The sequence below is a fragment of the Suncus etruscus genome, chromosome 16, assembly GCF_024139225.1.
Source record: "Suncus etruscus isolate mSunEtr1 chromosome 16, mSunEtr1.pri.cur, whole genome shotgun sequence".
Lineage (NCBI taxonomy): Eukaryota > Metazoa > Chordata > Mammalia > Eulipotyphla > Soricidae > Suncus > Suncus etruscus.
In genome coordinates, this window is record NC_064863.1 from 47,499,333 (window position 1) to 47,512,676 (window position 13,344).

Here is a 13,344-nt window from a genome sequence, read left to right on the forward strand (position 1 = left end):
CTATATTGCTTCTGATTTTGATCTTTTTGTTTGTTTTTTTTGGGTTACACCCGGCAGCACTCAGGGGTTACTCCTGGCTCTACACTCAGAAATCGCTCCTGGCAGGCTCGGGAGACCATATGGGATGCCAGGATTCAAACCACCATCCTTCTGCATGCAAGGCAAACACCCTACCTCCATGCTATCTCTCTGGCCCATGATTTTGATTTTTTTTTTATGGTTTTTTTTTTTGGGGGGGCCACACCCGTTTGATGCTCAGGGGTTACTCCTGGCTAAGGGCTCAGAAATTGCCCCCGGCTTGGGGTGACCATATGGGACGCAGGGGGATCGAACCACGGTCATGATCTTTCCTTGGCTAGCGCTTGCAAGGCGGATACCTTACCTCTAGCGCCACCTCGCCGGCCCCTGATTTTGATCTTTTAAATGAAGAAATAAGTAACGGGAGCATAGTTTGCTGCATTTGACTAAATGTTGCTGATTTCATAGGTCTTGAATTTGGTACTGAAAATGTTGTCTTCTGAGCATAGTGATCTAGGATTTGTCACATGACAGGCAGGAAAACTTCACAGGACCCCCAGCGGTGATAGCCTATAGGTACTTCCTAGCAGGTAGTCTATGTTCCACTAAAATGAGAAAACTAGAAAAGTCATGCCTGTAGTATATAAACAAATGCCACTTTGGAGCCTAGAGCAATAGTATAGTGCATAAAGTACATATGTGCCTTGTACATGCCTGACCTGGGTTCAATCCTTGTACCATATTTGGTCCCCTGAGTCCTGTCAGGAGTAAACCTTAAGTGCAGAGCTAAGAGTAAAGCCTAAGCATCGCTCAGTGTGGGCCTGAAAGCCTGCGTCTTAGGACATCTTTGGTCCTTCTAGCATAGTGTAACTACCCTCACCCCTCCACCCCAAGGTCAGATCTCCAAGGAATCTGCCAACTTTTGCCTCTCTTCAGGTCTGCCTGTAGTCAGGATCCTGCCCGTTCACTTCCTCTGTCTAATACTGCTTCCTCGAAATAATTAGCACAAATGAAAGGGTAGTAACCAGTGTGAATAAACTGTCTTAGAGGAAACCTGTTCCATTTCAGAGCCTCATTACAGAGGTGGTCCTTTGTCATTTGATCTCCAAACACCCTTCTTGGCAGCCTCCAGTGGCTTACCCACCTTTCCAGGAAAGGACTCAGCTTCTCCATGATCTCCTCTCTCCCACACATCATTTTAACTTTCCCTGCTCCAAATTTAAATACAAACCATCTAAATGCACAGTGGAACAAATGCTTTCTTGTAATTTTGATCTTTTTTGTTCAAGTGCATTCAAGGTTATTTTTAGTACAAACCTAAGGAAGAGGGCTTGCAACTCAAATTCTCTGGGATAAGCAGATGTATGGGTAGTTATTGAGTTAGAGAAAGGGTTTCTGGTTGCTAGCCCTCTTTAGGTACTATGTAAATGCAGCCCAGTATCTCTAGATTGATTTTCAGAGCAATGTTGGATATTGTTGAAGATTTTGTACAAATGCATTAACTCTAGCCCTCACTTGGCAGTGTTCTGGGGACTGTGAGGTCCTCGGGATAACAGTTAGGCCTTCATCATACTTTATTTGTACTTGGCTTATTGAACTACCTCCCAGTTTGGCGATTGGCTTTTGAACCACATCAGCTCTGTTCTCAGGGATCACTATTGGCAGATTTGGTGGAAGATTGTGGAATGTTGGGGATCAAACCTGCATCAGCTGCATGCAAAACAAGCACCCTACCTACCATACTAGTTAGCTCTGTTTGAGCTCCTAAATTTTAAGTAATTATCATAAATGAACTCAAGTTAAACAAAAAAAAAAACAGACCCTCTTTGAGCCAAACAGAACTTGTCTGATAACTTTGACTTGCCTTCATATGAATGATAATCAGTGCCCTAAAATCTAGAAAAACCTTTCTCCAGGGCTAAAAAGATATCACAGCAATAGGGCTGGAGAGATAGCACAGTGGTAGGGCATTTGCCTTGCCTGCAGCTGACCTGGGTGGGGACCAGGTTCAATTCCCGGCATCCCATATGATCCTCCAGCCTGCGTGGGATGATTTCTGCGTGCACAGCCAGGAGAGACCATTGAGCAAAGCTGGGTGTGGCCCAGAAACCAATCAATCAATAAATAAATAAAGTTTAAAAAAAAAAGATAGCACAGCAGGTAGGGCACTTGCCTTGCATGTGGCTGACTATAGTTTGTTCCCCAACATCTCATAGTCCTTTGAATAAGACCAGGAGTAATTCCTGAGAACAGAGCCAGGAATAGTAACCCCTGGGCATAGTTCGTTGTGACCCCAAAACAACAGCAAATAAACAATCCAAAACCCATTCCCCTATAATGCAGTGAGCTGCCTTGGGCTAGTGAAAAAGCTATCTAGGTAGGATAGTCTTGCCAGAAGTTTTCAGTAACAGGTATTTAGGGAGGAGGGCTGTGTCTGTGTGTGTTACAAGCTTTCTCCAAATCTGTTCTTGCCCAGGTTGAGGGTTTGTCCCAGATGTTCATTACCAGTGCACCTTGTTAACTGTGTCCCCTTGCTGTACACACACAGGAGAACAAGAATAGTGTGTCATTTTATTTTATTATTTTTTATTTTTTTAAATATGGAACACTTCACTAATTTGCTTGTCATCCTTGCTCAGGGGCCATTGCTAATCATCTCTGTATCATTCCAGTTTTAGTATATGTGCTGCCGAAGAGAGCACTATTTTTTAAATTTTATTTATTTTTTCAGGGGGGGGGGCACACCCAGCAGTACTCAGGGGTTACTCCTGGCTCTGTGCTCAGAAATCGCTCCTGGCAGGCTTGGGGGAATCATATGGGATGCTGGAGATAGAATTGGATTCGTCTTGGGTTGGTCGTGTGCAAGGCAAATGCACTACTGCTATGCTCTGGCCCTGTGTGTTAAAAGGGTCAGCTATTATTTGAAGATTGAATTTAGCATTAAGGAAGCATATTAATTTTTATTCAGATTTAGAAAATCAAACTATTCAGTCATCAAGATTTTTGGTTTCTTTTCTGTTAAAATTTTTTTGAATTACAAATCTTTCACAATTATATTTAAGGTACATAGTGACAGTGAATTATGGCAATTCCCACCACCAGTGTTGACCTCCCTCCATCCCTGTTCCCAGCATCCTTCTCCTGTCTCCACCCTTGGCCCCCTGGACTGCTAGTATAACAAGTCCCTTTTGTGTATAGCTTATAGTTTGGGTCTCTTGAGTTTATTGTCGTTGACTTTGGGTTGGGAATTTAGGGCTGGTCATTTTTTTAATTTCCATTTAATTAGTGTTCATGAGACTGCTTGCCTCTGGTACCATCCACTTTTTTATTTGTTTGTTTTTTGGGGTCATACTCAGCGGTGCTCAGAAATCACTCCTGGGTGCTGGAGTGATAGCACAGCGATAAGCCATTTGCTTTGCACATGCAGCCAACACAGGATGGACTGTGGTCCCAATCCTGGCAATCCATATGGTCCCCTGAGCCTGCCAGAAGCTACTTCTAAGCACAGAGCCAGGAGTAACCACTGAGTGCCGCTGGGTGAGTCCCAAAAACCAAAAAAAAAAAAAAAAGAAGAAGAAGAAGAAGAAGAAGGAGGAGGAGGAGGAGAAGGAGAAGAAGAAGAAGGAGAAGAAGAAGGAGGAGAAGGAGAAGAAGGAGAAGGAGGAGGAGGAGGAGGAAAGAGGAAGAAGACGAAGAAGAAGAAGAAGAAGAAGAAGAAGAAGAAGAAGAAGAAGAAGAAGAAGAAGAAGAAGAAGAAGACGAAGAAGAAGAAGAAGAAGAAGAAGAAGAAGAAGAAGGAGGAGGAAGAGGAAGAAGAAGAAGAAGAAGAAGAAGAAGAAGAAAAGAAGAAGAAGAGGAGGAGGAGGAGAAGGAGAAGAAGAAGAAGAAGAAGAAGAAGAAGAAGAAGAAGAAGAAGAAGAAGAAGAAGAAGAAGAAGAAGAAGAAGAAGAAGAAGAAGAAGAAGAAGAAGAAGAAAAAGAAAAAAAATTGCTTCTGGCTGACTCTGGGGACCATATGGGATGCTGGGATTCGAACCACCGTCCATCCTGGGTCTGCTGTGTAGAAGGCAAACTCCCTACCGCTGAGCTATCTCTCCGGCCCCACTGTCTACTTGTTTTTCCCCTCAATTTATGAGGCAGAACAAACTGCTTCATGTTCTATGGTTCTGTTAGGAAAAAAAAAATGGGGATGAGCCCCTGTGTAGAATCTATAAATTTGAAGTTAAAAGAAGAAAGTAAGAAAAGAAAAAATAAAATAAAACCAAATTTGAAAAAATAGGGGGAGAGGGCTTATATGGCAAGTTTTTCTGTTGATAAAAATATTTTTTTTGTTTTTGTTTTCAGGTCATACCTGGCAGCGCTCAGGGGTTACTCCTGGCTCTATATTCATAAATTGCTCCTGGCAGGCTCAGGGGACCATATGGGATGCCAGGATTCGAACCATCATCCTTCTGCATGCAAGGCAATCTCTCCGGCCTCTATTTTTTTTTTTAATCTTTATTTAAGCACCATGATTACAAGCATGATTGTAGATTGTAGATGAGTTTCAGTCATAATCTTCTGTAATATTTGTTACCTTCTTTACATATTCATCAAAATTGACAGCAGCATCTAGATATAATATTTTGAGGGGGACGATGACATTTAAGTATTTTTTTGGTGTATGTCACAGGGAGAGAATATAGGAGTAGAGCAGAACTGGCAGGGTTTTTAAAAGGGTAGCATGTAGGTTGGGCATTTGCCTTCCATGCAGAAGGATGGTAGTTTGAATCCCATATGGGCCCCCCGAGCCTGCCAGGAGAGATTTCTGAGTGTAGAGCCAGGAAGAACGCCTGAGCGCTGCCGAGTGTGACCCAAAAACCAAAAATCAAAAAAAAAAAAGTAGTAGTGGGATCAAAATTGAAAGTATAAAAATTAGATAGGTCTGGAGATACAGGACAGCAGATAGGATGCATCCTTGCATGTGGCCAACTCAGGTCTGGTCCCCAGGACCATAGTTGGCCCCCTGGTCTCCACTGTGGAAAGACCTGATCATAGCCAGATATCATTTTTCCCCTCAGGGAAAAATATCAAGGGTTTAAATTTGTTTGTTGCCTATTAAGTTTAGGATCATGCATAGGATATTATCTACTTTTGGTGGGAAAAAAACGTATATTTTGTGTATACTACAGGATAGTTGTAGGACTATTCAAATTTGGTTTGGGTAGGCACTTCTGAATAAGCTTGTCAAGTTTGTGTGATAATTGATGATAAGAATGGATACAGTGGCTGGAGCAGTAGTACAGCAGGTAGGGAGGGCATTTGCCATGCACACAGCCAGCTCGATTTTGATACGTGGCATTGTACATATGGTCTCCCAACCTTTCCGAGTGATTTCTGAGTGCAGAGCCAGGAGTAATGCCTGAGTGCCACTGGATATGGCCCAAAACAAAACAAAACAAAATTGACACGGGCTGGAGAAAGAATACATTGGGTAAAGTGTCTACTTTGCATGAGGCTGACCTGTGTTTGATCCCCAACACTACATATGGTTCTCTAAGTACTGCCAAGAGTAATAATCCCTGAGCACAGAGCCAGGAGGAGTAAGCCCATAAGTTTGAGTGTATGGGACCAGAGTGGTAGCACAATGGTAGAATGTTTGCCTTACCCAGGACAGAACTGGATTCGATCTCCAACACCCCATATGGCCCCCCAAACCAGGAGAGATTTCTGAGAGCAGAGCCAGGAGTAACCCTTGAGCGCTGCTGGATGTGGGCCTCCCCCCCCCCCCCCCCGAAACCAAACAAGAAAACATCAAAAAAGAATGAACACAATGGGAATGACTATTTTCAGGAATTGCATATATAAAGTAAATATCAAGCCATCAGAGTAGTTGCCTCAGTTTACTAATGGTCAAACATCTGTGGCAGAAAATTTAATAAAATTGATTTTAAAGAAAGGGTTGGGAGGGTTTGTCTGTGTTTTCTAGCTGACACTTTAATATGTGTTCTTAATGTCTTCACTACAGGTATCAACTCCATTGTAGCCATTGCATCATATACTGGATATAACCAAGAAGACTCTGTTATCATGAACCGCTCAGCTGTAGACCGAGGCTTTTTCAGGTCAGCTACTTATGACATTTTCAAAACAGATGCACTGGGCATATTGGTATTTTAATTAAATTTTAAAAATTTACAAATTGGGGCTGGAACAATAGCACAGTAGGTGGGGCATTTGCCTTGCATCAGCCAACCTGGGTTCAATCGCTGACAGCCCACATGGTTCCCTCAGCCTGCCAGGACTAATTTTCTGAGCACAGAGCCAGAAGTAACCCTGAGTGTCATTGATTATGCCCCAACACACAAATATAAATTGGAAGAAATTAAATTTTGATCTAGAAAAATTTTGCTTCCATTAACAAAGTTTGTTTCTTTCTGTAGTTCATTGTTATAAAATCTATGTCCTACAGCATAAAGCAGAAGGTCTGGCAGTTATTTGAACAACTGAAAGCATTGTTTTGTGTGTATTGTATTTATATTTTGAGCTTGTCTTTTTTGGTCAGCAAATATGTCTTTATTTAGATAATATAGAAATATCAAAGATAAAATACTATCAATCCACAATCTTAGAGTCATAAGTAATTATCATTAAAATTAGAATAGTTTTTTAACCTTTTCTATTACGTTTCAGTTTGATTATTTTATTGACAAGCACTCATCTCAGGGTTTATGATATTGATGATTGGTTAAAACAGAAAACAGGACTTTAAACCACAATATTTTGAGAGGTTTTTTTTTTTTTTTTCCTTTTTCTGTTTGGTTTGAGAGTATGGCCCAAGGCAGTTTTATAGTACTTAGAGCTGAATGATAGATTTAGAGTACAAACATCATGAGAAATACTTGAGCAGATGCTGGTTGACACTGAGAGGTGTTATAGGGAGGGACTCATTCCAGTTAGTGGTTGTACTCAATGGCCTTAGGCTCTTCCTGTTTTCACATGCAGTGTGGGCTTCGCTGATGATGAGTTAGATGTTACATGTGTGACCTGAGTGTCAGCTTTAAGGACTTAACTGTGACCCTTAATGAAGTTAATGCTTGTGCTAGAGGGTATGGTTTAAATAACCTCCCAAATAGCCAGTCACTAAAAATTAGGCCCGTAATTAAAATAAAATAGAAGTTAACTATAGAACTGTGTGTTTTTAGGTCTGTTTTCTATCGATCATATAAAGAACAGGAATCGAAGAAAGGATTTGACCAGGAAGAAGTTTTTGAGAAGCCTACACGTGAGACATGCCAGGGTAAGTGAAGCTGATATTTAAGTTACAGAATTCAAAGTTAACTTCTCATGGCCTTCCTAATGAACTTTTCTGGCTTTATTCCTCCCCCAATATTTTTGCCATATGGTTGGGAGTATGTCATGTCATTCTTTGAACTCTTATTTTTTTTGGGGGGACCACACCTACACTCCTGGCTATGCACTCAGAAATCGCTCCTGGCTTGGGGGGGACCATATGGGATTTGGGGGGGTGGGGTGGGGGGATCGAACTGTGGTCTGTCCTATGCTAGCATTTGCGTGGCAGACACCTTACCTCTAGTGCCACCTTCCCGGCCCCTTTTGAACTCTTATTTATGAAAATGTGTGGGCTTCCAGAAATCTTGACAGCTAGGGACAGGAGTTTTTTTAATATGCATTTTTTTCTTTTTTTTTTTTAAATGCAAAGGAATCCATTAATTTTTTTTTTTTTTTTTTTTTTTTTTTGGTTTTTGGGCCACACCCTGTGATGCTCAGGGGTTACTCCTGGCTATGCGCTCAGAAGTTGCTCCTGGCTTCTTGGGGGACCATATGGGACGCCGGGGGATCGAACCGCGGTCCGTCCTAGGCTAGCGCAGGCAAGGCAGGCACCTTACCTCCAGCGCCACCGCCCGGCCCCTAAATTTTTTTTTTTTTTTTTTTTTTCCCGATTTTGGAGTTACAGAATATCAAGGGCTTACTCCTGGCTCTGTGCTCAGGGATCACTCCTGGTGGTTCAGGGAACCATGGTGGGTACTGGGGATTGAACCTGAGTCAGACGGGTACAAGGCAGATACTTTATCCATTATATTGCTGGTTTGGCCCAGGTTTTTATTTATTCCAGTTTTTGTTTTTGACACTTCTGGGGAAGGGGGAAAGGGATTGAGCCACTCTGGTGGTGCTCTGGATAATTTACTCCTGGCTCTGTGTTCATGGATCACTCCTTAAACCGAAACCTAAACAAAATAGAGTCTTCCTTGGAGACCCTTTTTTGTGGGTGTTTCTCGGTAAAAGTGAATTAGTGTCTAGTGGAATTAAGAGTTACATAAGGGGCCGGGCGGTGGCGCTAAAGGTAAGGTGCCTGCCTTGCCTGCGCTAGCCTTGGATGGATCGCGGGTCGATCCCCCGGTGTCCCATATGCTCCCCCAAGCCAGGAGCAACTTCTGAGCACATAGCCAGGAGTAACCCCTGAGCGTTACCGGGTGTGGCCCAAAAACCAAAAAAAATAAAAAAGAGTTACATAAGATATAACAGATTCTGTAGGATAATGTATTAGCATCCATAGTAGATATTCTTGTTCATGTTTTAAAGGAATAAGATGGCAACTCACATATCCAGAAATGACGGGTTGTGTTACAGTGCTTGCTCAGGTACTCTTTTAGAGTTCAGGTTCATTTGGAGTATTTGGGATAAAGGCATTATGTTATTACTATATATGATTCATGGTATTAGAGATTTCCATGGATTGCTCTCTGATTTAGAACTGATTAATATGTTAGGCTTTCAGTCACATTTAAATGTCCATGACATTTAAAATAGTTTATGGGGAGGGAAACTGAGTCAAATGGTAGACATGCTTTGCATGTTTGAGACCCTGGATTCAATCCAGATACCTCACTGTCTTCCGAAAACTGCAGGAGTAGGCTGTACAACTTAATAGTGAAATACTTTTTCTATATGGTAGTATTATCTTAGAAAATTTCATGTCCCATCTCCTTGCAGGTATGAGGCATGCCATTTATGACAAGCTGGATGATGATGGTCTGATCGCTCCAGGGGTTCGAGTATCAGGAGATGATGTCATTATAGGCAAAACAGTCACCTTACCTGAAAATGAAGATGAGCTGGAGAGCACTAATAGACGCTACACTAAGAGAGATTGTAGCACTTTTCTCAGAACCAGTGAAACAGGCATTGTAGACCAGGTCATGGTAACTCTCAACCAGGAAGGATATAAATTTTGTAAAATTAGGGTGAGTTCACTTTCTTATTTTCTCTGTTTGCCAGAAGTTAACTGGGTCACCTGCACTAACCTGTTTTTATTTGAACCCAGGTACGCTCTGTTAGGATTCCACAGATTGGAGACAAATTTGCTAGTCGGCATGGACAAAAAGGTACCTGTGGTATTCAGTATAGACAGGAGGTAAGTGTCTTTTATTTCTCTGTCCCAAACCACAGGGTTTTTTTGTTTTTTGTTTTTTGGGGGCCACACCTGATGACACTCAGGGGTTACTCTTAGCTCTAGGGTCAGAAATTGCTCCTGGCTTGGGTGACCATATGGGATGCTAGGGGATCGAACCGCGGTCTGTCTAGGTCAGCCAGCCACATCCAAAGCAAACACCTTTTTTTTTTTTTTTTTTTGGTTTTTGGGCCACACCCAGCAGTGCTCAGGGGTTACTCCTGGCTGTCTGCTCAGAAATAGCTCCTGGCAGGCACGGGGGACCATATGGGACACCGGGATTCAAACCAACCACCTTTGGTCCTGGATCGGCTGCTTGCAAGGCAAACACCGCTGTGCTATCTCTCCGGGCCCCAAAGCAAACACCTTACAGCTGCGCCACTGCTTCGGCCCCCCAAACCACAGTTTTGTTCTGTTTTTTTTTTTTTTTACATTTTATTTTAAGCATCATGGTTGATAATACTGTTAATGGTAGAGTTCCTTACATTACACAGTATGGCACCCTGCCATCCCTCTTCCCCCATCATTGTCCCACCCACCCAGACAACCTGCCCATTCCTCCCACCTACTTCCCTTCCTTGTGGTAAACTTCCCACTGAAACCAGTTTTCAGTTTTCATTGCTTTTGGGTCTTTGTTATAACCCTACTTTGTTTCTTTATACCCTACATATGAGAGAGATTGTTTTGTGTCTGTCCCTCTCAACTTCACTCAGCATGATACTCTCCAGTTCCACCCATGTAGTCGCAAAATTGCCTGATTTCATGTTTTCTTATAGTTGAGTAGCATTTTATTGTGTTGGTGTACCACATTTTGCGTGTGTGTGTGTGTGTGTGTGTGTGTGTGTGTGTGTGTGTGTGTGGTGGTGGTGGTGGTGGTGGTTCTTAGCCTTCCTCCTGGCTCTTCACTCAGGAATCATTCCTGGTGGACTTGGGATTGGGAATTGCACTCAGGTATATAGGGTCATGGGGATTGAGCCCTTTTAGCCTCTTATAGAGCAAGTGCACTCTATCTTCATCCCCCTGAACTTTTATATCTTTATCCAGTTTTAGACACTTGAATTGTTCCTACATTTTGGCTATTGTTAATAGTGTGGCAATGAACTTAGGAGCACAAATTTCTTTTATGCTAACCCAGTTTTGTTGAGCATTTTATTCATTTGTGGAATGGGTAGCACCACATCTGGTAATCTGGTAGTGCTCAAGAGATGTTGCTTGGAGGACTTTATCTGGTTCCAAGGATCAAACTGGAGTTAGCTCTGTGCAAGGCAGGTATCGTAGCCCTTGCGGATTTATTAAACGAAACTTCTTCAACTGTTGAATCCAAAGGCAATAAAGGAATAATATCTAGTTTTGAGTTAGTCTATGAATATACATGTTGAGCTGAATTTAGGATAGGAAAATTCATGTGACCTAGAATGTTGACTTGTTGATAAAGGTATGAGTACTTCTGCACGAGGTTAAAGATGTGATCACTGGCACCCTGGGAAAAGGGAAAAGTTTTGTTGCTGGAGTCCAGGTTTGGTTTTATTGCTCAAAGATTTAAAAAAATTTTTTAACATTGCCATATAGGATATGCCTTTCACCTGTGAAGGAATCACTCCTGATATCATCATAAATCCTCATGCCATTCCTTCTCGTATGACTATTGGTCACTTGATTGAGTGTCTTCAAGGAAAGGTAAGAGGCTGTTTTTTTGTTTTGTTTTGGTTTGGTTTTTGGGTCACACCTGGCAGTGCTCAGGGGTTACTCCTGGCTCTATACTCAGAAATCTCTCCTGGCAGGCTCAGGGGACCATATGGGATGCCGGGATTCGAACCCCTGTCCTTCTGCATGCAAGGCAAACGCCCTACCTCCATGCTTTCTCTCCGGCTCCAAGAGATTTTTTTTTTTTAAAGATTTTAAGCTTATGCTTTGTATAAAATGATGGTATGAAATTGTTCTTATATTTAAAACTGGGCTACTATGGGGGATAGTATGATTCTTTCCCCCCCCCCCCCCACAGTCCCCATTTTGGGTCATTCCTGGCAGGGGGCCTCATTCCTGGCCCTGGACTTAGGAATCACCCCTGGCGTTGTTGGAGACCAAAACCCCGGTCAGCCATGTGCTAAACAAGTGCTTTACCCACTGTGCTGCTACTCTGGTCCCTCATATTTCTTTCCTCTTGGAAATAATTATACAGGAAGGATATGTCCTGGTAATGACCAGGACACTTGAGGCCTCCTATGGCTATTCTTGGCTGAGCAGGCCAGTGGTTTGGTGAAGGACTGAGGCTGTGGTGCTGCGAGGGCACTGCAGTTCCAGAGATTAGCTGGGCCTCTGTGGGTTTTGGTCATAAAAAGTACTCCCCCCTTTCACCAGTGCAACCTTCCTGTCACCAATAACCCCATCTCCATTCTCCCCCACCCCTGCCTCTGTCTTTGAGATAGGCATTCTGTTTCACTCACTACCATAGTCATGATAGTTGTTTCTGGTCTCTGTCCCCTTTCTTTGTTTGTTTGTTTTTGGACCACACCCAGAGGCATCACTGAGAGATTACTTCTGGCTCTATGCTCAGAAATTACTCTTGGCAGTCCTGGGGGACCATATGGGATGCTGGGAAATCAAACTGGGATTGGCCGTGTGCAAGGCAAACACCCCACCCAATATGCTATTGCTCTGGCCCCAAGTTTTCAGTTTTTAAATATATTAAGGTAAAATGACCCATAGCCTAATACATGAATTGCTTAGTGTTAGAACATTATATGTCATTTTCCTTGTGACCAGAGAGATAGTACAGTGGGTAGGCCACTTGCCTTTCACATGCCTGACCTGATTCAGTCCCTGGTACCATATATGATCTCAGCACAGAGCCAAGAGTAAGACCTAAGCACTTCCAGTTGTGGACCAAAACAAATAAATAAACCAACCTCAAAAATCTAATTTTCTTTGACCCATGAAGTATTTAGAATCCTTAATTTTTATCTAGGCCCATGGATAGCTTTTTATTTGAAAGTTCATAATTATAATTTTTTTGGCAAACGAATTTGTTATAGGAACTTTGTGTGTAATGTATTAATGAAATGAACCACACAATATAGCAACTTACCATGTCAGATTGTTTTCCCTCCTGGGCCTCTTGACCTTGCTTAGGAGCCTGGGAGTTACTCCTGGCTGACCCATTTGATGGATGTCGTGCCGTTCGGTCCTGTGGTGCAGGGCCTGCCAGGGCCACATGAGCCTTACTTGGGGTCTACCATAGTGTACTGGGCAGGTTGTCACTCAGCTGCAGGGTCCTGTGACCCTGACTGCCAAGCTATTTCCTCAATCTCTCTGTAATTCTCCATAATGTATTTTTTGTTTTGATTTTGAACTACACATGAAGCTCAGAACTTCCTCCTGGCTCTATACTCAGGGGTCATATGAGTTACCAGGAATTGAACCTGAAGTGGCCATGAGCAAGACAAGAGCCTTTCTCACTATATTACCTCTCTAAACCACATAAAGGAATTTCAAGTGTAAAACATTTGGTGCTATAGAAAATTTTATTAAACATTTTTATTGACTTCTAAGGGGAAAAAGTAAAGAAGCAGTTTTCTAAAAGATAGCTTTTCTTTTTCAAGGTGTCGGCCAACAAGGGTGAAATTGGGGATGCCACACCTTTCAATGATGCTGTTAACGTGCAGAAGATCTCTAATCTTTTATCAGACTATGGCTACCATCTCAGAGGAAATGAGGTACGTTTGTTTTTCATTATTAACCTGTCACATTATATTTTGTGTGTGTTTACAATTTTGTTCTCAAAAAAAATAAAAACACCTTTTATTGAAGTACTAACAGGTAAGCTTGTGAGGTATAAATGTACTGCTTGATGAATTGTCACTGAGTGAACATGCCTAT

At 42.3% G+C, this 13,344-nt stretch overlaps 1 protein-coding gene and 1 non-coding gene across 2 annotated transcripts in view; one reads left to right on the forward strand and one right to left on the reverse strand.

Annotated features, from left to right (window-relative positions):
- The window catches only part of POLR2B (RNA polymerase II subunit B), a 49,836-nt gene that overhangs the window by 31,814 nt on the left and 4,678 nt on the right, over positions 1–13,344 (forward strand). Inside the window, exons 17-22 of the mRNA XM_049789935.1 lie at positions 6,025–6,121; positions 7,202–7,296; positions 9,012–9,262; positions 9,343–9,432; positions 11,038–11,145; positions 13,068–13,181. Coding sequence (XP_049645892.1) covers positions 6,025–6,121; positions 7,202–7,296; positions 9,012–9,262; positions 9,343–9,432; positions 11,038–11,145; positions 13,068–13,181 — 755 coding nt within the window. The remainder of the gene's footprint in view (positions 1–6,024; positions 6,122–7,201; positions 7,297–9,011; positions 9,263–9,342; positions 9,433–11,037; positions 11,146–13,067; positions 13,182–13,344) is intronic.
- LOC126033097 (U6 spliceosomal RNA) lies at positions 2,613–2,720 on the reverse strand. Its single transcript, XR_007504251.1, has one exon. It is a non-coding gene; the product is annotated as a U6 spliceosomal RNA (small nuclear RNA).